The sequence below is a fragment of the Neovison vison genome, chromosome 1, assembly GCF_020171115.1.
Source record: "Neovison vison isolate M4711 chromosome 1, ASM_NN_V1, whole genome shotgun sequence".
Classification (NCBI taxonomy): Eukaryota; Metazoa; Chordata; class Mammalia; order Carnivora; family Mustelidae; genus Neogale; species Neogale vison.
The window spans coordinates 259,091,337-259,112,412 of record NC_058091.1 but is presented as its reverse complement, the minus strand read 5'-3'; the positions used below and the strand labels follow the sequence as shown (position 1 = coordinate 259,112,412).

The following is a 21,076-nucleotide window of genomic DNA, read 5'->3' as shown; positions in this document are numbered from 1 at the left end:
CTCTTGCTCCAGTCACCTGGGGATCCAGTCCGCGTCCGGGATCCAGGTAAGGGGTGGTCTCCCTTTCCCCTGGCAGGGGCGGCCTAGGGGCGGCTGGCGGTTCGGACTGTCCCGCGAGGGGGCGCGTCTTGGGTCCTAGGACCCGCCCTCGCAGCGCTGGGCGCGGGGAGGGGACCCGGGAACCTAGGCGCCCAGCGCTCCGCCTCCTGTTTCCGGGGCAGCGCGGTTACCTGCACCGCCCGAGCCGCACCTGGCGGAGGCAGAAGTCGCAAAGCGAGAGAGCGTAGAACGCCGCAGCGGAGAGTGGCGACGGCGCCCGGCCAAGGGGGAGGAAGAGGAGGAGGCGGTGGTTGCAGGCGGCGGCGTGGAGGGCGCAGCGCGCAGCGCGGCGGAGGAGGGCAGGCGGCAGCTGCGCTCGGCTCGCTCTGTCCCGCCGACCGGGCGCGTCCCCGGGCCCGCACCGCGCCGCTGCGGGCGCACATGGCAGCGTGAGAGGCCGGCGGCGGGAGCAGCGGGCAGCGCCGGGTCGGAGCCTCAGGGCCGCATGGACCGCGGCGCCACCGCGGCCGGCCCCCACTAGGGCCCCCAGTCCGCGGGCGCCACCCCACCCCCATCATGGTGCCTCGGCGGCCGCCCGGGCTGAGTACGGCCGGCCGGAGCCGCTGAGCCGGGGGCCCCCGCGGCAACCGGGAGCTGCATGGGGGAGCGCGGGTCGCGCTCGGGAAGATGCCCCGGCCGGAGCTGCCCCTGCCGGAGGGCTGGGAGGAGGCGCGCGACTTCGACGGCAAGGTCTACTACATAGATCACACGAGCCGCACCACCAGCTGGATCGATCCGCGGGACAGGTAGGACCCCGGGGAGTCCGCACACCTCGCGTTCGGGCCTGGGCCCCCTCCTGCCCCGGGGACCACCAGCCGGGACTGGGCCGGGGGTGCAAGGGAACTCTGTGAGCCTCTTGCGCTGTGTTCAGTTTGCCGCCCCCTCCCCAACCCCCCGCCTTCTGGGGCGCTGCTCCTGCTGGGGTGCGCTGCTGGGAGGAGAGGACGGCCAGTAGGTTGGCCCACGCAGTCCCACCGCCACCCGTTTGGAGGGCTTAGGCCCCAGCCGGCACCTGCACGGAGTTTTGACCTTAAGCTCTAGCCCCGCCCCCTCCGCCCCCTTTAGGAAGAGGTCGGGCGGGGGCGGGGGAAGCAACCTAGCCGAGTGATTCTGGGGCTTCCGGGGGAGTCTTTCCCGGGCAGATGGGGGAAGATGGGGAAGCATCTGGTTTGGAGGGGGTAGTTGGGACCCAGGATCCAGGGGGAAACTGCTGGAGGAAGAAGGACACTAGGCAGAGGGGAAGGCAGCCCGGAGTGTGGTTTTTGACAGGTGCCTGGGAGGTTCTGAGAAGAGCGCAGGAGCAGCCAGGGGGCCTGGAGGCCGGGAGTGGGAAGGAAAGGAAGGAGCGGGGGAGGGCTGATGGGGAAGATTGGTTCTCCAGGAATCTTACAGCAACTTGGAAGCTCTTAGGATGCAGATGGAGGTGAGAGGCCTCCCGCAAAGCCCAGCCCATCACCTCGTTCTCCTCCCTTTCTTCCTGAGGGGCCAGAGCTCCTCAGCCGTGTACCAGCGCGTCGTGACCTTGGTGGGCAACAAACTGACTGTAGCACGGGATGTGTGTGTGTGTGTGGGTGTGTGTGTGCGCGCGCGCGCGCGCGTGCTGAGACAGGTGGAGTCTGAGATGAGATGACTGGTGTGGTTCTTAGCTTCCAGACTTTCTCCCGGTTTTGATTGCTTGGCATTTCTTTACACACACCATCCCCATGTATATCCTGGGGTGCCCCCTGGGGGTAGGGGTGGAGAGGACCACCCTCTGAGATGGCCTTGTCCTTATTGTCTTGGTCTGTGGTCCTACTGTCTTAGGAATGTGGAATTTTCACCTCGTCATCGCGACCTTGGGTATCAGGTGCCTGTAAAGCAATAGAGGTGAATTTTTTGGACCCTTCATCTGGCGGGGTTGGGATTGAGGTCCCAGAAGTCCAAGATGGGGTGTGTAGCAAGGTGAGGCTTTAAAAAAAGAGGCAGAAAGAAAATTTGAGTTGAGATTCCAAGTAGTTTCTGTGAGCACTTTAAGTTCATTCATTTAACATTTACTGGGTGCGTGCTTTATTCTCAGTACCACACGGGATGTCTCATTAATGTAACCTGGAAGAGAAATCAAAAAAAGAAAGCTCTATGCCCAGTGTGGGCCTTGAACTCACTAGCCCAAGATTGGGATTCGTGGGCTCTACCAACTGAGCCAGACGGTTGGCCTTGGAAGAGAATTTTTTATGATAAAGGAAGCATCCCATGAGCAAGCTGCTTTAACCTCTGAGCCCCAGGTTCCCTGTTTGTCAGATTAATTGTTTGCTTGGAGCGGAAGGACTAATAGAAGAATACTGAAAGTTGGAGGGGGCATAGATAATCAGCGCCCAGTTCTTATTTTCAAACCTAAGAAAAAATTTGAGGCCCTGAGGTGTGATTTGCTTGAAAATCTTGATCTTTCCATCACTCCCCCATATGCCCAGATTCTTTACCAGCTCTGACGTTCTGACCTCCAAATTTGACTCACTTTCCTTCCCTGCCCCACTCAGGGTCATCTGTCCCAGGGATGCTGTTGCCCTGTTGGTGAACGGGGCAGCCTCTTGTTCCTTACAGAACAGACATGAGTTCAGTCTTCTATTTCCAGCCTGGTTTTGGTCCCAGCAGCTCACTGAGGGCTGGTGTGCTGTCAGCGGCTGGACGTTGGAGGACTGGGAGGGACAGCCCCACATCGAGCGCTGCTAACTTACCCTAGGTCACGAATCTAGGGACTTCTCTGGGGCCTCTGGGAGGATAATACAGCTATAGAAAGCTTCTCGAACAACAGTAATTTTTCATCCCTGGACAAGGGCGAATGGAAAACTGACTTGGCTAGAGCATTATTTTTTAAATTTTAGTATCATGTGAACCACCACCTTGATTTTGTGCTAAATGAACTTGTATTGTGTGACTTTAAGTCAACTCGATTTGAAGATTTTTTAACCACTTTTACAAATGGGAAACTAGTAATATCTGTTGGCATAAATAGAAAGGATCCTGAAAGAAATAGTAGAAGAGGAGTAAAATAACAACCCAGCGCCATTATATGTTAGCTCTGTACTGTAGCATGCCCATATCCCAGCAATAGGTATGCCCAACCTTTGTGGGCTTTTTTTGTTTTGTTTTTTTTCTTTATATAAGACTTTATTTATTTGAGAGAGACAGAGGTAGTGAGAGCGAGTACAAGCAGGGAGGAGAGGCAGGAACTGGCTTCCCACTGGGCAGGGAGCTCAACATGGGACTTGATCCCAGGACCCAGAGATCATGACCTGAGCTGAAGGCAGATGCTTAACCGACTGAACTACTCAGGTACCCCATTCCCAGCCTTTGTTTTTAGACAGACTGGCAAGCATTGGAGAGGAATTAAAAACATAGTAGCATTTAACTGAGCCACTCACTTTCACCTTGCAAGTCATTGGTTTTAATGCATCTTTGTACTTCCTGGTCTTCCTACCCACACTAGGTTAGTTAGGGGGTGCCGAAGTTTGGGGTGCTGAGGTGTTCCTAGCACAATCCTGCGGTCACTGTTAAGGTGGGCTAACTGAAAATTTGGGGAAAGGGCTAAGTGGAGGGCGTCCTCTTATGGCTGGGATTTCTCTCCTGCACACCCCGTTCGGGATTTCTGTCTTACAGTCTTACCTGTGTGGCCTCGGGTAAATCACTTGACCTCTCTGAGGTACAAGTACGTGCTCCATTGGTGAGAGAAGATAGTTGATGAGAGGTGTTCACAGGACCCTGCCAGGTCTCAGATGTGATTTGAGACTCCTCGGCCTCACCTTACCCCTCCCGACCCCATGGCAGAAGGAGAGGGGGAATTGTAACAAGGAAGAGGAAAAAAAATGACAGAGTCAAAAAGAGCCAGACACCTTGGGGTGGTGGGGTAGGGGAGATAAAAATCTACCAAGGTGTTTACATCTCTGCATCTAATTAATGCTCTTAAACAAACGATCACATAAAAAATAAAGTTCTACTCCTGTAGCTTATGTACGTGTGTGTTAGCATTTGTCTTGGCTTTTTCCTTACCTGAATCAAGGAGATGCCCACCCATTCCCTTGAATTTAAAAGAAGTAAGTCAAACAGGCCTTCAGTCAGAAAAGTGATTTCTTAGCCACGAAGAACAAAATAGCGTCTCGGGTTACCAACCCTGAAGAATGTCTTGGCACATTCCTCCCTCTGGGGCTGAGCTGTTTTCTGTGCTGTCCGCCATGGAGGCTGCTGGGGGTAGGGAATCCAGTTTTCCGCTTCCCCTTTCACCAGCGGGTTGGAAGAGCAGCCAGGCAGCCAGCCTTGCCAGCTCTCTTCCCTTCTCACCCAGGGCAGGACTGGGAGGCCGAAATTCCTGAGGACGGTTGTCCCAACAACCGGAGAGAGTCCAGGGGGCAGCTTGGGCCCTGCCTACTGGGCCAAAGGCTCCCACAGCACCACACGCTCCTCCTGAGGCAAGGCCGGCTTGGAGAATCAGGTGCTCTGGCCTCAGAGCACAGCCCCTTGGAGCAGTGTTCCTTCAGCGGAGTAACTCTGGGTGCTTCTGGGAGCTCCCAACAAAGGGCCAGCGTTCCTTGTGTATTTAACTTAGTGGTATGCAAAAACAAATATGCTGATTGTTCTCCGAGGAAGAATGGATTGTTTGAACTGGCCCTGCCACAGAAGGTTCCTGAAGCCTGATTCCTGCTCATTTGGAGGTGTACGTTCAGACCCTTCTTCCAGGAACCACCCAGGAGCTCTGTGGGCACAGTTTCCAGGGCTGTGTGATTTGTCCTGGAGGCCCACATGGCTAAGAGGCCATGTTAAGAGGACTCCGCAACTTCTCTCATGATTGGGGGAACATGTGCTAATCCTGTTCTTTCAGAAATAACTTCTACTATAGGAAGTTGGGCTACCATGCAGAGAGCTTAACCTCCTTCTGGCCACAGATCCTTATGAGAATCCGATAAAGGCTAAAGACGCTTCCGGACGGAAAGTGCAAAGTCAGTTTTGGCACATAATTTCAGGGGGCTCTTGGACCCCAGGTTCATACTCCTGCCATAGATTAACCTAGAAATTGCTCACCACTGCCTATATGCTCTTCTGTTCAGTGAGGTAGGAAATGAGGACTGAGCGTTTACTGTATTCAGGCAGTCTGCTGAGAGCTTTATATGGGCGATTTCCTTTACTCCCTCTGACAAGCCTGGGAATAGGTACTATGATCTCTGAGGTGCCTGAGGCTCAGGGGGGCTGAGTTTGGTGAAAGCCAGCTTTTGTGGAGGCGAGATGTGATTGCTGAGTGCACTGATGCCTGAACGCACACATCTGACCGCTGCCCTGCCCTGCTCCTCCACCTCCTGGCCTCCACTGCCTAAAGAATTTGGCCTTGGCGAATGGAGTGGGGACAGGCTTGACTTCACTTACCTATAACCATTCTGGTGTGGCCCGGCCACAGTTAACCAGAGAGCAAGTGTGGACAGTGGAAAGAGGGTGAGCTTTTGAATGGTGGCATCTCGGATGTCTTACTTGCTACCCAAGTGATCTTGGCAAGTTGCAAACCTTGGCTTTTGTCTTTTCTACAATAGGGAGGGACACATAGTTGTCAAGGGTAGTTACAGACGTTAAATAAGCTAAGTCAGGTAGAGCAGTTAGCACAGAGCCCAATACCCAGGAGGTGCTTGGGAATGCCAGTCCTTCTGGCTTTTACTTGGAAGTGCCTATGGAACACTTAAATCAAATGGGGACTGAGTCTCTGCCCTGCTCTGTAGCAGTTTGCAGCTGGGATGGACCTTTCCGGTCATGTAACCCTTCCCTCTCGTTTTGCTGATGAGACTAAGACTCAGAGACAAGTGACTTGCCCAAGGTCACACCTTGAATCACTAGGAATGGTCTCCTTCCCTCTTTCTTTTATATAAACTTTTCCCTAAAAATCAGATCCAGTTTCTCCTCACCCATTGTAATAATTCGGGAATATTTTAGGCTTGTGGCTGAGTTATTTTCCATAATCCTTTCTGACTGTGTTGACCGGCAGTTTCCTTTCATACCATCCCAAACGTTTGTGAATCGTGTCCTGGGAATCCTGTGACACTGAATTTACTCTGTGGTACTCCCTGGGCTGAGCCTTTTCTGTTATGATCTCATTTCATCCTTTCGCCAACCTTGTGAAGTAAGTACCGTAATTATTTTCGTGTTCAGGTGAGGACACTGAGACTTAGAAAGGTAAAGCAAGTTGCTCAAGGTCACCAGTAGGTGATGCACCTTGAATTGGAGCCCAGGTAGTGGGACTCTTTGAGACCACACTCCTATCTGGAACTCCCAGCTGTTCCAGATAACCTGTCCATAAGGTGGGCTTGGGAGTTTCCAGGTATTCCTGCGCTGAACCGACCTGCTGTGCCTCTCAGGGAGATATTGTTGCCGAGGACGCTTGATCGGTGCCTGTGAGATCCTCAGCGGATCAGGAGGCTGTTGGGCAAAACCCCCACCTTCTGGGAGCAGCCAGTTGACCAGAGCTCTGGGAAAGAGAGCACAGAAACAGAGGCAAAGAAGTTCTAAAGGATACAGTGTGTGTCGAGAGCTCAAAGTCATTTCCAAGTTGCTTGGGTAAATGTTCCCAGTGGCCAGGGAATTAGTAGCCAAGGCAGCTACTACTCTCTGTCATCACCCCCTCCCCCCCGCCCCGGCTTTTTGCCTAGCCAAACTGACCTGATTCTCCAATCCCCCGGGATCCCAGGTAGCTGTGAAACACTGCTCTTTTGAAGAGAAGAGAATCAGGTTGCCTTAGTTACTGGGAGGGTTGTAACACCAAGCTCAGGTGCACATAAGGAGAGAACAGTGCTCAAATACGTCTGAGTTGGAAGGTGGCCGGCATGTTGCTGCAGACCTTCCTGAACTGGAAGAAGCCTTAGTCAAGTTTTGGTGGCATTTCCAGGGGTTGCCAAGTGAGGGGCAGTTGGCTGTCCATGCTGACTGTCAGGAGCTCTCTCGGGCCATCTCTCTCTCTCCTCCAGGCAGTGAGGACCTGCAGCCCCAGCACCCAGTGGGGGGCTCTGGACAAGAAAAATCCACTTCTCTTGGAGAAATGGCTGGGCTGACATCTCCTGGGGCTTCCACTTGGGCAGGGCTGAGGGCTGATTCTGGGCTGAGCGTGTGTGAAAAATTCACACGGCCTGTGTCTCCCAGCACGGGCCGGGCCAGTCGGTAGCAAACCCTCCCACAGAACAGCGAGAAGCTCTGCTTGCTGCTGACAAGCTTCTCGGGCTGCCTTGAATCCCTGTTTCAGAGTGAGATAAAAGAAGAGAAAACTCAGAAACTGGATACAGTGGTGTTTTGTTATTCAACCTTCACCAGCAGGCCATTAAGCCTCCAGCTCCTGAGCAGAAAACCTCTTGCCAAAATAATGGGGGGAGATTGAGGCGGGGACAGGCGTTCGCTGTTGCCGTGTTGGGAGCACACAGAACATTTTCTAAAGATGCTGGATGGGGGGGGGTGGAGTCGAGAGAGTGGGGAGGAGTGGAAAAATGGACAAGTGTGGTGGGTCACATTCTCCAGTCCTCCCCCCTTCCCAGCCCCCCCGCAGTTGCCTCCTCAATGCTTCTACCCATGACATCTCACCGTTGGGAAGAAATGGGATCTTTCAGTTTCAAATGTCTGCCAAAGAAAAAGGACCCAGGCTTAAGTTCTCGCTCAATGGTCAGCCAGGAAAAAAAAAAAAAAAAAAAATGAAGCTGCATCAAGATTAGGGACACCTTTGTTGCCTTTTTTCTTCCCCTGCTCCATTCATCACTCTCTGGCAGCCGGGACACCAGGCCAACGGCAGCTGCTGACTTTCCCCAGCCGGCTGCCTGCTGTTGCTGGGCCTGGTTCTGTAGCAGCCCAGCTGTCCCCACGCTGGCTTTCTCCCCGCCCAGTGGCGGTTGCTTGTTTGATTGGTCACTGGGGCAGCCCTTCCGATCCACTGACTGGTGCCTGACTTGGAAGGATGAAATATCAAGATACAGGCATCAGGTGGCTTCTAGGATGAGGTGACCTTGGGACAGCCTTCTGATCTTGCATCTGTTGTGGCTTTTCTTAGATAGTTAGGGCTCTGTAAGCATTTCACTTCGTATTCCAGGAATTTCCTCCCAAGTGCATGGCTTGTCTTTGTACTGCTAACAAGGCAAACAGTAACTGGTTTTAACGTTGGCAATGATGAAGATAATAATAGTTCGATGTAATCGTCTCTATCCAGTACCTGCCGTGCGGCAAGCTCTGTTGCTCATTGTAGATTCCTGGCATTTTGCAAATAGGGAAACTGGGACTAAGAATGGGCAAATGACAAGCTCAAGGTCAGGCAGGTAGAAAGGCAGAGTTGGACTCTGAATCGAGGTCCATCTGATTTCAAAGCCTTCCTCTTGGCATGACGGCACTCTCAGTAAATTCAGAGAGAGGAAGGGAAGAGAGAGAGGGAAGCATAAGGAAAAGGAACTTTTTAACGACAGAGGAATCAACAGAAACACACCTATTACTGTATTGTTCGCTGTGGAGAAACACGATTGTGTGCTTGCAGCCAAATACGGGTCTGACAATTCCACACTATTCCCTGCAGTAGATAATGTCTTCATAAAGATCTTCGCAAGGCCCCAGACCAAGTTCTGGCTCTCTTGTTACACATAGTCAGTGACTTCAAATGAGTTTCTTTTCCTCAGAGTAGGACCTCCCTATGCCCAAGGATGACATGACACCAGACTCGGCAAGTCTTAGCCCAGTGCCGAGTGCACATCAGTCTTTCTGATGGCACCTGTTCCTGTTGAGGCGCATTTGCCCTCCTGTATATCAGTAGGGGAAGTGGAACGATCATTCCTTCCTTGGCAACTCCAGTGTCTTCTGGTAGGCCAGGGCTCATTCTGGGCCACGTTGACATCAGAGCTTGCAAACCACCTTGGCAGCACTCGTTAGATAAATAAGTCAATAAATTCTATCCCCCACCCCACCCCCAGTCTTATCGGAGACAAGCCCTTCTTTGGAATTTCTGGAGCGGAGTGACTCTTGCGGGCGAGCTGGCACCGGGGCTGAGTGTGAAGCAAGGGTAATGAATCGCGGTTGTCAAGGCAGAACTGAAAAGGCTGCTGCAGAAACTGGAGGTATCTGGAATTCATCTGTGACTCCTTGATACCATGTCTCCTCACTCCAGAAGTCCTTCCTTCCCCTCCACCCCCTGCCTCCGGGACTGCCGGACAGCGTTTGAGGACCCAAGCTGCTGATTTTAGCGTGGCGGTGGTGCAGAAGGGCCTTGGTACTTATCACGACCCACCCAGCCGGGGCTGGCCACTCATCCAGCAGGTATTTATTGAGTGCCTACTGGGCTTCAGGCTCCGTCGCCAGGGCTGAGATCAGAGCAAAGTCCCTGCGGTAGCAGGGTGCACCCTTGGGTGAGGGAGAAGGGCAAACAGTGAAACAGATAAGTTACATTACAGCTGGGGGGGCTTGGTGTTCTCCGGAATTCTTTTACCCATCTTGGGAAGGTGGAGGGACAGGCCCATCTGCTGCCCCTGTTGGCATTTGTGGTGTGAACTTAAGATTTGGTCCTGGGAGACATTTGTGCCTTCGGCAGGGTGTTGCCAAGAGCCTGTCAGGATGAACTGGGCACTGCGCTAGGAATTGGGAATGCAAGGGTGAGACACAACAGTCCGTCTGCGACTTGTAATATTTACTACAAATGAGTAAGAGAGTCATCAAGCTATGCAGATAGAGTTAGAAATGCCAGGCTCTCTGGACCTTGGTTTTCCTTCCTCCCCTGTTTCAACTGGACTCATTTAGTCATTCAAAAATATTTATTGAGGGACGCCTGGGTGGCTCAGTTGGTTGGACGACTGCCTTTGGCTCAGGGCGTGATCCTGGAGTCCCGGGATCGAGTCCCCACATCGGGCTCCCAGCTCCATGGGGAGTCTGCTTCGCTCTCTGACCTTCTCCTCGCTCGTGCTCTCTCTCACTGTCTCTCTCTCTCTCAAATAAATAAATAAAATCTTTAAAAAAAAAAATTTATTGAGTGCCTGGAAGTGGGTAGGGTGTCTGTAATATGCCAGACGTTATTCCAGCACTGGGGACTTGGGAGTGATAGGACCAACAGAAATCCTGTCCTTGTGGAGCTTACACTTTAGAGCAGAGGTTGCCAAACTTGGGGAAGCATCAGAACCACCCGGAGGGCTTGTTAAATCCCACTCCCACTCCCTGCCACCGGAGCCTGGTTTGTGTCCGTAGGGCTGCTGTGGGGCCTGGAAATTTGCATGTTGAACCTGTCCCCAGGTGTTGCTGCTGGTCTTTGCCCTGCACCGCTCCTGGCAGTTGATTCATTGAATCCTCACAGTAGCCTGGAAGAGGACTGTATTATTCCTGTTTCACAGACAGGGAAACCGAGGAAAGCGGCTGAGGATACCTGGCCCTCATTCTTATGCCGAGAAAGTGTTTTCGGGAGCAAGCGCTGTCCCTGCATGGCTGTGAAGGCATGAGCGTACCCTTGTCCTAGTTCTTTGACTATCCTGAAGCCCAGTGGTGGGAAAATCTGTAGAGTTCCCCCCTCCATTGTGAAAGAAAGCACAGGGAAGCAGGAAGTCTGAAGGGATTCTGGAAGCCAGAGGGACCTCTCTTTACATCGGAATGTATAGGATCTCTGTATCAGTACTCAGGAGAGGATCAGAGGGAACCCTCCTCTCTGTTTCTCATTGGTGCTGAGCCAGGACATCCATGCCCAGCTGCTCTGCCGAGAAAGGATTGCTGGGCTCCTTCACCCCTTGGAACTTTCAGACCCTCCTGTCCCCATCCGACCTCAGCTCTAGGGAGTACAGGGGAGGTGTGTAGAAGAGGCAAGTCCCTCTCTGGATTCTCGCTGAATCCTCACAATTTTGAGGGAGCCAATGTCCATTCTTGGTCCCCTTGACCACAGTTTGGATTTTATATCCCAGCCTTGTCACTGGCTAGTTCTATGAGCTTGGTTACGTTACTTAAACCTTCGTGAGTCTTCATGTCTTCACTGGCAAGTGAGAATACGTTAGAATGTACCTCATAGGGTTGCACAAAACCAAATTAGAGGTGTCTCATTATATTTAAGTTCTAAACTTTAATAACTATAACTATTCTCCGGGTAGTTCTACAAGCAGCAAGTAAGGCCTCCTTGGTACATTTTATTATTATTATTATTTTTAAAATTTTATTTATTTGGGCGCCAGGGTGGCTCAGGTGGTTGAGCATCTGCTTTTGGCTCAGGTCATGATCTCCAGGTCCTGGGATCGAGCCCCACGGGAGGTTCCCAGCTTAGCAAGGAGGCTGTTTCTCCCTTTGCCTCTCCCCTGCTTGTGCTCTCTCTTTCTCTCAAATGAATAAATAAAATGTTTTTTAAAATAAATTTTGTTTATTCATTTGAGAGACAGAGCACAAGCAGAGAGGAGGGGAGAGGGAGAAGCAGGCTCCCCACTGAGCAGGGAGCCTGATGTGGGACTCTGAGATCATGAGCCAAAGGGAGACATTTAACAAGCTAAGCCACCCAGATGCCCCTCCTTAGTACATTTTATAGCTTTATCAATCACTATATAATTACTGCTCAATTCATATATTTTGAGTACCAGAGTTCTTGGGCATAAACCATATTCTTCCTGTTTCTCTGGGAGAACTGATCATACTTCAGCGATAAACATCGTCCAGTAAACAATGACTTTTGCTAGAGAGGACTACTGAAAGGTATCTTAACAGCTCAAGGAGTTTCAAAAGGAGCCTGAGTGCTTTATTTCCATCGCTGACATAAAACAAACATTTGCCAGCTGCATTGGAGACCCTGGGTATTTTTTTAGCTTCCTTACTCGTCACCCAGCCCAAGTTCTCAAAATGTGGTCCCGGACTAGCATATCAGCTTCTCCTGGGAACTCATTAGAAACACAGATTCTCCAAAAAAAAAAAAAAAAAAAAAAGGAAAGAAAGATAGAAACAGATTCTTGGGGCACCTGGGTGGTTCAGTCGGTTAAGTGTCTGCCTTAGGCTCAGGTCAGGCTCCCAGGGTCCTGGGATGAAGCCCCACATTGGGCTCCCTGTTCAGCAGGGAGTCTGCTTCTCCTCCTCTGCAGCTCCCCTTGCCTGTGCTCTCTTGCTTACTCGCTCGCTCTCTCTCTCTCTCTCATAAAGAAAGAAAATCTTAAAAAGAAAAAAAAAAAAGGCAAAAAAAAAGAAATGCAGATACTCACATTCCACCTACTGGATCCAAAACTTGACTCTACTGCCCCTCAGTCTCAGATCAACTGGCCAAATGTTTGCAGCCAGAATGACCTAAGATATTTTGTTAGTGATCACAGGGAGAAACTGACCAGATTTTTTTTTTTTTAAGATTTTATTTATTTATTTGACAGAAAGAGATCACAAGTAGGCAGAGAGGCAGGCAGAGAGAGAGGAGGAAGCAGGCTCCCTGCTGAGCAGAGATCCCTATGCGGGACTCGATCCTAGGACCCTGAGATCATGACCTGAGCCAAAAGCAGCGGCTTAACCCACTGAGCCACCCAGGTGCCCTGAAACTGACCAGATTTAAAGAACTCTCTGAGCACTGGCAGGTGGGGCCAGTTGAAATGGTCTTCATTGGCTTATGACTATTTTAGTATCATCCTCAGACTTGTATTGTGTAAGATAGACCCTCACACTTTCACCAGACCCGACCATTGCTTGACATCCCACTCGAGGTTCAGCTCAAAATGAAGGTTAGAAAGGCCCTCCCCATGTGCTTTGCCTGGGCCCCGTGGCACTTTACACTGTAGTAGAACAGCATGGCCCCCTCCCTGTGTGTTCTCCATTCGGGGTGGTTGGGTAGCCTGGTGGCTGGCACACAGTAGGAGTGCACGAGTCAGGGAATGAATGCTCCCTAGTTGGGAGTTTTAGATTCTGCTTCTGGTCAGAGCAACAAGTCATTTGCCTTCCCTGAGCCATAGTCTCCATTGCTCTACCGTGGGGGAATAATAACCTTTGGTCTCCTTTCTGCAACAGAGGATAGGAGGTTGTGTTTGGACCTGGGGGACAAAAGGATCAGTCAGTGATTCTCAAGTTCAACTGCACATTGGTCTCAGAGGAGGAGAGTGCTAAAAATACCCATGTCCGGCCCACTCCCAGACATTCTGGTTTAATTGGACTGCGGTATGGCCTGGGCACGGGACTTCCAGGGTAGAGCCAGATTGGAGAACCGTGACTGTAGGTAGACAATGGTCTTATAAACACTTGCAAGGTTTCAGTGAGATTATATGAAAGTACCTCCTAGAAGGTTTTAAAAATAAAGATTTCCACAGTTCTATATAGAAAAATTGAGATGATCTAGGAAATATTTAAAAAGCAGTTGTGGTAGGGGAGAAGTAGATCTTTGGGGGATGTCAGTCACCTTGCTGCACCTGCCTTGTGATTTCTTTCCTGGAGTGTTAAGGATCAGAGAGATTTAAGCTCATCTTTACTTTAATGTGAAAATCTTTAAATTCCCACTGCAGCAGTAATGCTTTTGAACAAATTGGTCTAAGCTGCTGCGGAGTTGCAGTCTTGGGGGTTGCAGTGCTGCTTCTGTCTGACCTCAGCAGAACCCCGTCTGGATTTCATGCACACATCTGTGTCCTTGAAACTCCAAGAGAGTGGGGCGTGCAGACATTGTCACCATATAGATCATAGCCTGTGGGTAAGAACTAATAATAGCTAACATTTATTAAGACCTTAGACTGTGCCAAGATCTAGGCTGTGGGCTTTGAATGCATTATCCAGTGTAATTCTCCTAGCAGCCCAGTGAAGTTAAGAACGATACCATCTCCATTCTGCTGATGGGGAAAGTGATGCATAGGGGGTTGAAAACTTGCCCACGATTGTAAGCTAGTAAGTAGCAGAACTGGGATTCAGATTCAGTCTGCCCACCCCCAAAATGCATGTTCTTCACTATCGTGTAGGTCAGGCAAGGCTGTCAGGGAGAGCAACACTGACTTCATCCTGGTCATTCAGACCAGAGCCCCTTTCAGAATGGTGATTCCTGCACTGGCCACTTTCTCCAGTTGCTCAGGGTCTGTTTGGAGAGGCCAGGCTTTCATGTTTGCTCTACTCCTGTCCTAGCAGATGTCCCTTTTCAGGAAGCAGGGTGAGTGAGCTGTTTTTGAGTACAGTAGGTTTTTTTCAAAATCCACCCCCCAGGGATGAACGTCCTCAACCAAATTTCTCGGTCCATGGCGGTGATCAGCATCTCTGCTTTACCCTCCTTATGGGCTGTGTTCAAGAAGTCTCCATCTCTTACTACTTTGGCACCAAAGACTTAGCGAGAATCAAGTTCCTCTTGGACTCTTGGTGTCTGCCCAGTGTATGGGCTTCGTCTGCAGCACTCTTGCTTGCCAACTAGAACATCCTGTAGGATGTTTGTTTTGGGGTCCCTAGAAGTCATTTGGGTCATCTCAGGCCCGAAGTGGCTCTAACTGGGCATGAACCACCTTCCAATTCTATTGCACTTGGTTAGAACTGAAACAAAAGAATGTCATTACCTTTGTGTATTTGGTTCCTGGTGGGAACTGTACTAGGAACGGAATCCCATAGTGAATAAAGGCTAACATCGCCCCTCGTGGAACTTAACAGCCAAATAATAAAAACATAAACATAATTACAGATCATGAAAATGAAGAAGATGCTGTATTAGAAAATAAGTCCTTGTGAATGATACCAGAGGTCAAGGCATAAAGTTGTAAAGTTCTAGAATTTGAAAAACTGGGTTTGCTGTGACCTTTACATAAGGTGCGTTTGTAATGATTGCTTGTTTCCCTCTTTGTTCAGGGCTTCTTAATTCCGGTGAGTAGATTGTGGTCCTCCCTGTAGTGGCAAACAACAGGGTTTCTTCTCTCCTTGGGCCAAGGAGCCACATTTCCCCTGAGTCCGGCATCATCTGCTGACTGCATACGTCTGAACTGCTGGAGCGGCTCAAATGCAGATTTCCAGGCCCAGCCCCCGTCAGCATAGTCAGAACCCATGGATTATGTGGACCCAGCCCCCATGTGTGTGTGAAAGGCACCCTCAAGTGATTTTGATGCCCTCTTAGGTTTGAGAGCCCCTGAACCCAACCAGGACTAGAATCCCTTTGGCCTCTGTCACAACCTGGCCTGCTTCTTGGACCTCCTATCGAGGAAATCTCTTCCTTCTTCCAGACCTCTGTGGATTCTTCTCCAGTGTGCTCTGGCATTCCCTCTCCAAGAATAAATGTTCCGCTTTTGTGCTCCCACCCCACGCCCACCCCACGCCCCTCCCTCTGAAGAACACAGAGGAATTCCATACCCACTGGCTCCGCAGCCCCCACTCACGCTCCAACACTCGACATCCTCCTCCTCCTCCCAGCTCATCCTCTGACCACAGTTCCAGAAAGGTCACAGGAGCCCCACGGTGAGCTCCGACTTCCCTGTACCACCTGACAACATGGCTGACGCTCCTCCTTTCCTGGTGTCTTTGTTTAATTTTTATTTATTTTGTAGAGACGTAATTGACTTGTAAGTTTAGTTTTAGGTGTACAGCTAATGATTCAGTATTTGTATATATTGCAAAATGATCATCACAGTAAGTCCAGTTAATATCCCTCAATACCTAGAGTATTTTTTTCTTTTGTGACAAGAACTTGTACTGTCTGCTGTTAGCAGTTTTCAAGTAGGCAGTGCAGTATTGTTAACTATGGTCACCATGCTGTATATTCCATCTCCAGGCTTACACATCTCCAGGACTTATTTATTTTGTAACTGGAAGTTTGTACTTTTTGTCCCCTTTCACTCATTTTGCCCACCACACCTCCTACCTCTGGCAGCCACCAGCCTGTTCTCTATCTGTGAACTTGTTTTGTCTTATTTTTGGATTCCACATATGAGATCGTATCGTATTTGTCTTTCTCTATCTTATTTCACTTAGCATAATGCCCTCAAGGTCCATCCATGTTAACATAAGATTTCATTCTTCTTCATGGTAGGTCTATTCCATTATATATATACACCACATTCCCTTTACCCATTCATTCATCAGCGGCCACTTAGGCTGTTTCCATTATCTCGACTGTTGTAAATGAGGCCTCCGTGAGTATGGGGTGCAGATATATTTTTGAATCAGTGTTTTCATTTCCTTCAATGTTACCCAGAAGTGGGATTGCTAGGTCATATGGTAGTTCTATTTTTAATTTCTTGAGGAACCCACATACTATTTTTTGTTTTTTCAAGATTTTATTTATTTGAGGGTGCCTGGGTGGCTCAGTGGGTTAATAAGCCTCTGCCTTTGGCTCAGATCATGATCTTAAGAGTCCTGGGATCGAGGCCCACATCAGGCTCTCTGCTCAGTGGGGAGCCTGCTCCCTCCCCTCCTCTGCCTGCCTCTCTGCCTACTTGTGACCTCTCTCTCTGTCAAATAAATAAATAAAATCTTAAAAAAAAAAGATTTTATTTATTTGATACAAAGAGAGAGCGGTCCAGCATGAGCACACCAGCAGGGGGAGCAGCAGAGGGAGAAGCGGACTACCTGCAGAGCAAGGAGCCGGGAGTGGGCCTTGATCCCAGGACCCTGGGATCATGACCTGAGCCTCAGGCAGATGCTTAACCAACTGAGCCCCCCAGGGGCCCCCCATACTGTTGCTCCTAGTGCCTGCACCAGCTTACATTCCCTCCAGCAGTGGACGGGCCTCTGGTAATAGATGGTGTTGACCCTCTTCTATTGGCGGTCACTCTGCTCCAGGAAAGGGAGAGCATTTTGTGGTCTCACCTCCCATTGCTGTTCCCTAATAGTGTCCCGTGACCCCATACTTCCTGCTACCTCTCTCCAGCAAAACCTGAAGTGCCCATTTCTAGTTTCCTGCTGTACATCATTTCTGGGTCCAGACACACACTGTACTCAACTATAGAATTAAACCCGAATCCAGTCCTGGGTTCAAACAGCTTTGCCTTTTCTGCCATTCCCATGAGAAGATCCCCCTATAATGACTAAAACATGCCTGGTCCAACTTCTAAAGATCCAAAAGGTGTGCAGCAAAATGTAGGTATTCCTCCCTCAGGTACCCATGGGCCCAGTTCCCCCACTATACACAGGCCACCCCTGCTTCCATCCTCTGAATCCCTCCCTCCCCCTGTCTGGCTGCCAAGTTCTGCCACCCTTTTACAGGCTCTGACACCTGCTTCTTTTTCTGTTTATTCCTACTGAGGCTTGTTTGAAAATAGAGGCCAAACTAGAGACCTCTCCCTTCTGGCCAAGCTGTGGCCTGCTTTCAGATCAGTCTTGCATAATCCAGTGCTGACCGCCCCTCTCACACTCTCGTCACCCCACCCCCAAGTTTGCTGAGGGACAACCTTCTGAGCCTGACCATCAAAGCTCCTCAAAGCTGGCCCTGCCTCATTTTCTAGGTCTCTCATGCTTTGCCCCACTTTCCTCATTAATAAGATGGGGGTAATAGTAGTATCGACCTCCTACTATTTTTAAAGACAGTTCTTACAAAAAATCTTTCCCATGCATCTTTTGGTATCTTTTAAATTTTGGCATATAATTTTAAACTTACAGGGAAATTACTGAAATATAAGAAATTTCCATATACCCAGATTTACCGATTTTTACGTGTTGCCCATTGAGCTTATAGTGTCTGATTTTGTGTGTGAGTATGTGAGTCTAGATATGTGTGCCTATGTATACAGACATATGTAATTATGTGAAACCATGACGTATATAAACCATTTAAGAGTAAGTCGGTTATAGGGGCACCTGGGTGGTTCAGTTGGGTAAGCTCCCAACTCCTGATTTTAGCTCAGGTCTTGAGCCCAGCGTTGGGCTCCATGCTGGGCACAGAGCCTGCTTTAAAGAAAAAGCCAGTTATTACTTTTTTTTTTAAGTTGGTTATTACTGTTAAGTCGGTCATCATGTCTCTTTGCCACTAAATACGTCCGTGTTTGTCTGTATATGTGTATATAAGAAACAAAACATGTTCTTACATAACTAAGCTACATCCGGTTTTAATAAGCTGATGTTAAACTATTTAAATACTTTGCAGAGTGCCCCGCAGCCTGTAGGTGCCCGTCACCGTTGCTACGGTTCGTGAGCTCTCTTGATCATTCCTCTGTGTGTGGTCCACCTGGGTCAGTGGCAGTCCTGAAACAGGCCGAGCCTTTGTGCTGTTCTCCCAGTGTGGGCCCGGTTCCCAGCCCCAGCGGTATCCGTGGGAGCCCCACGTCCCTCCCAGGCCACAGGGATGCTGCCTGCTCCACGAGGCCTTCCCTCATCCATCATCTCCCTCCCGGCTCCCGCCTGGAAGGGATCTACTTTAAGTCAAGTCTCTTCTAGTCCAAAGCAGGGAAAGCCCATATCAGATGGCTCTGGGAGGAAGAAGCTGCTGTGAGCTTAGATTTCACAGGAATCTAAGGAAGGGAAAAGAGACCCGCACTGCTGGGCAAGTGGGCCTGCAGCTGGAGGCCACCAGAGGTTTCTGCTACCTCCCGACACCTGCAAACAGCAGATCTAAAATGTGTTCATGAATTCACAGTCAGTTCTGCCTCTAACTTGCCGTGTAAACTTGGGCAAGCTGCTTAATCTCTTCGAGGCCCCGTGTCCTTGCTTCTTACAAATAAGGCTAAAAGAATAGCCCAGATTTTATTGAGTGCTAAGTGCTGCACTAAATGTCTTCTATTTACTCAACAACTGTCTAAGGGAGGTGCTCTAACTCTCCCCATCTACAGAGGAGGAAGTGGGGGCATGGAGGACCTAAGTTAGTTGACCAAGGTCACACGGCTAGAAGGTGGCCAGGCTGGGATTCAGCCTCAGGCTTCTGGCTCCAGAGCACCCGCTCTTAAATGAGCACCCATTCCAAAGGGTTCTTGGGAGAACTGCAGCATGAATGCTTCCACCCGAGGCACCTAGCAGACAGCAGGGCTCAGACTAAGGACTCACAAATGCTAACAGCTTAGACATTATCAGAGCTCTAGGGGACCCTTATCCCCTCCATGGCCCCAGCCTGTCTCATAACCCTCCAGCCCAGCTGTTAACCACAGTTAACTCAGTGGCCAAAAATTTAGTGCTGATTTGGAAAATTAGAGAGCTGACCTTGAATTGGGCTCACCTGGTACTGGAAACCAGACTCAGGGATCCTGTAGTACCAACCACAGCAGCTGCCTGCCCAGAGAGTCTGTGGGCAGTTGGCCATCCCTAGATCATCCTTTCTCAGAACTTCTGAGTCGATTGTTCTGATTCTGTGGCAGTGAGTAGGACTCAGTGGTTCCTGTATCTGAGCGCATGCTCGATTCAGAGCCCTGCTCTGGCCTCGTCCCCGTGTGGCAGACTCCCACTCATTAGTGTGACCCCTACCCTCTCGCTGCTGGAAGTGTGGGCTGTGGACCAGCACAGCAGCACTGCCTGGGATCCCTCTTGTTAAGACTACAGGATCTCAGGCGCCTGGGTGGCTCAGTGGGTTCAGCCTCTGCCTTCGGCTCAGGTCATGATCTCAGGGTCCTAGGATGGAGCCCCACATTCGTCTCTCTGCTCAGCAGGGAGCCTGCTTCCCCCTCTCTCTGCCTGCCTCTCTGCCTACTTGTGGTCTTTCTCTCTGTCAAATAAATAAATAAAATCTTAAAAAAAATAATAAAAAAAAAAGAACGCAGGATCTCAGACTCCACCCCGGGCCCACTGAATCAGAAACTGGTTTTGGCCTTTTGTTTTTCATATGGAATGCTTCACAAATGTGTGTATCTGCCTTGCACAGAGGCCATGCTAATCTCTGGATCGTTCCGATTTTAGTGTATGTGCTGCCGAAGCGAGCGGCAGAGACTGCATTTTAGCAAGATCCCGGTGGTCCTTAAGCATGTTGATGTTTGAGTAGCACTAGCTAGACCATTCAATAGGGCTTACTACTTCACAGCCCTGGTTTTTCTGTTTGTTTTAATTTTTTGTTTTTGTTCTGTGGCTGACTGCCTCTTACTAAGCTCTGATGTTGAGCACACCACGTATTTGTAATATCAGTAAACATTGGATTATTACAGTCAGTCCTAAACAGCATCAAGGGAAAAGAGTTTCTCAGCCCGCTCCCAGAGCTCCACATGGAATAAGGGAATGAAGCTGGATGGGGTGTGAAGGTCAGTTCAAAGGAGATCACCCTGCCGAGAAAAGGCAGGTCTGGAGACTAGCATATTCAGCGGCTGGGCCAGAGCAGAAGGGGGCTGTGTGGGAAGTCCCCAGGGTGGCAGAACATGGCCCTTGGGGACATGGGGCTGTTGGAAGGTGGAAAGTCTTAGGAGAGTAGTGCCTCTGACTCTAACACATAATATGGAGGTGGCCCAGTAGGCACTGAACAGAGATCACAAAGGCAGGGTTCCAGCCCTCAGGGAACAGTAGCAAGAGCAAGACAGGGAGGCCTAGGGTCCTTGGGAAGTTCCCCCCATAAGCTTCCCAGGCAGGGGCTTGAGCCAGTGAAATAAATGGCTGGACTAGCTCCGGGTAGGGAAAAAATAGTGCCATGAGGGTGTCAGCAGAAACAGTGCCGATGGCCTGGGTGGAGGAGCCACAGTGGCTGGTGGAGCCAGAGTCCTCACCTGCAGCCCCAGGTCCAAGCCAGGAGGAGCCTTTAGGGGGTGGTACTGGGGTAACAGAGACCAGACTCCCAATGGAGCACCCAGGATGGAGGGGCAGGGAGCCAGTCACGGGCAATAGAGAAGGTCTGTAAGACGTCCGTAGACTGCCTTGCCTTTCCCGACACGAGGTCGGCAAGGAGGTGTGGCCAGATTCCAGAAGGCTTACCTGTCACTGCTCGCTGGGCCCTGGTTCACCTGTGGACAGCCTTTTGGCTGAAGTGTGGACCTTGCCCCGACACCTTCCTGAGATAAGGCCCACCGCCATCCCATGGAACACAGTGACAGCCGTCCACGTGAGTGGAGTTCCTCACACCCTGCCGGGGTTCGCTTTCGGTTTGTTTGACGTTGGTCATGTCTGTCTGTGTAAAAGGACTGAAGAACAAATCATTAGTGAGCTGTCCAAAGTCCCTTTGGGAACATTCCAGGAAAATAAA

The 21,076-nt window shown here is 50.3% G+C and overlaps 1 protein-coding gene and 1 non-coding gene across 3 annotated transcripts in view; one reads left to right on the top strand and one right to left on the bottom strand.

The window, feature by feature from the left end:
* The first annotated feature begins 660 nt into the window (after window positions 1-660).
* WWC1 (WW and C2 domain containing 1) overlaps window positions 661-21,076 on the top strand; it is a 151,646-nt gene continuing 131,230 nt past the window's right edge. For both annotated transcript variants that reach the window (XM_044229821.1, XM_044229814.1), the window contains exon 1: window positions 661-845. In XM_044229821.1, the coding sequence (XP_044085756.1) occupies window positions 727-845 (119 nt within the window). In that variant the 5' untranslated portion in view covers window positions 661-726. The remainder of the gene's footprint in view (window positions 846-21,076) is intronic.
* Window positions 19,733-19,834, bottom strand: LOC122898237. Its single transcript, XR_006382924.1, has one exon. It is a non-coding gene; the product is annotated as a U6 spliceosomal RNA (small nuclear RNA).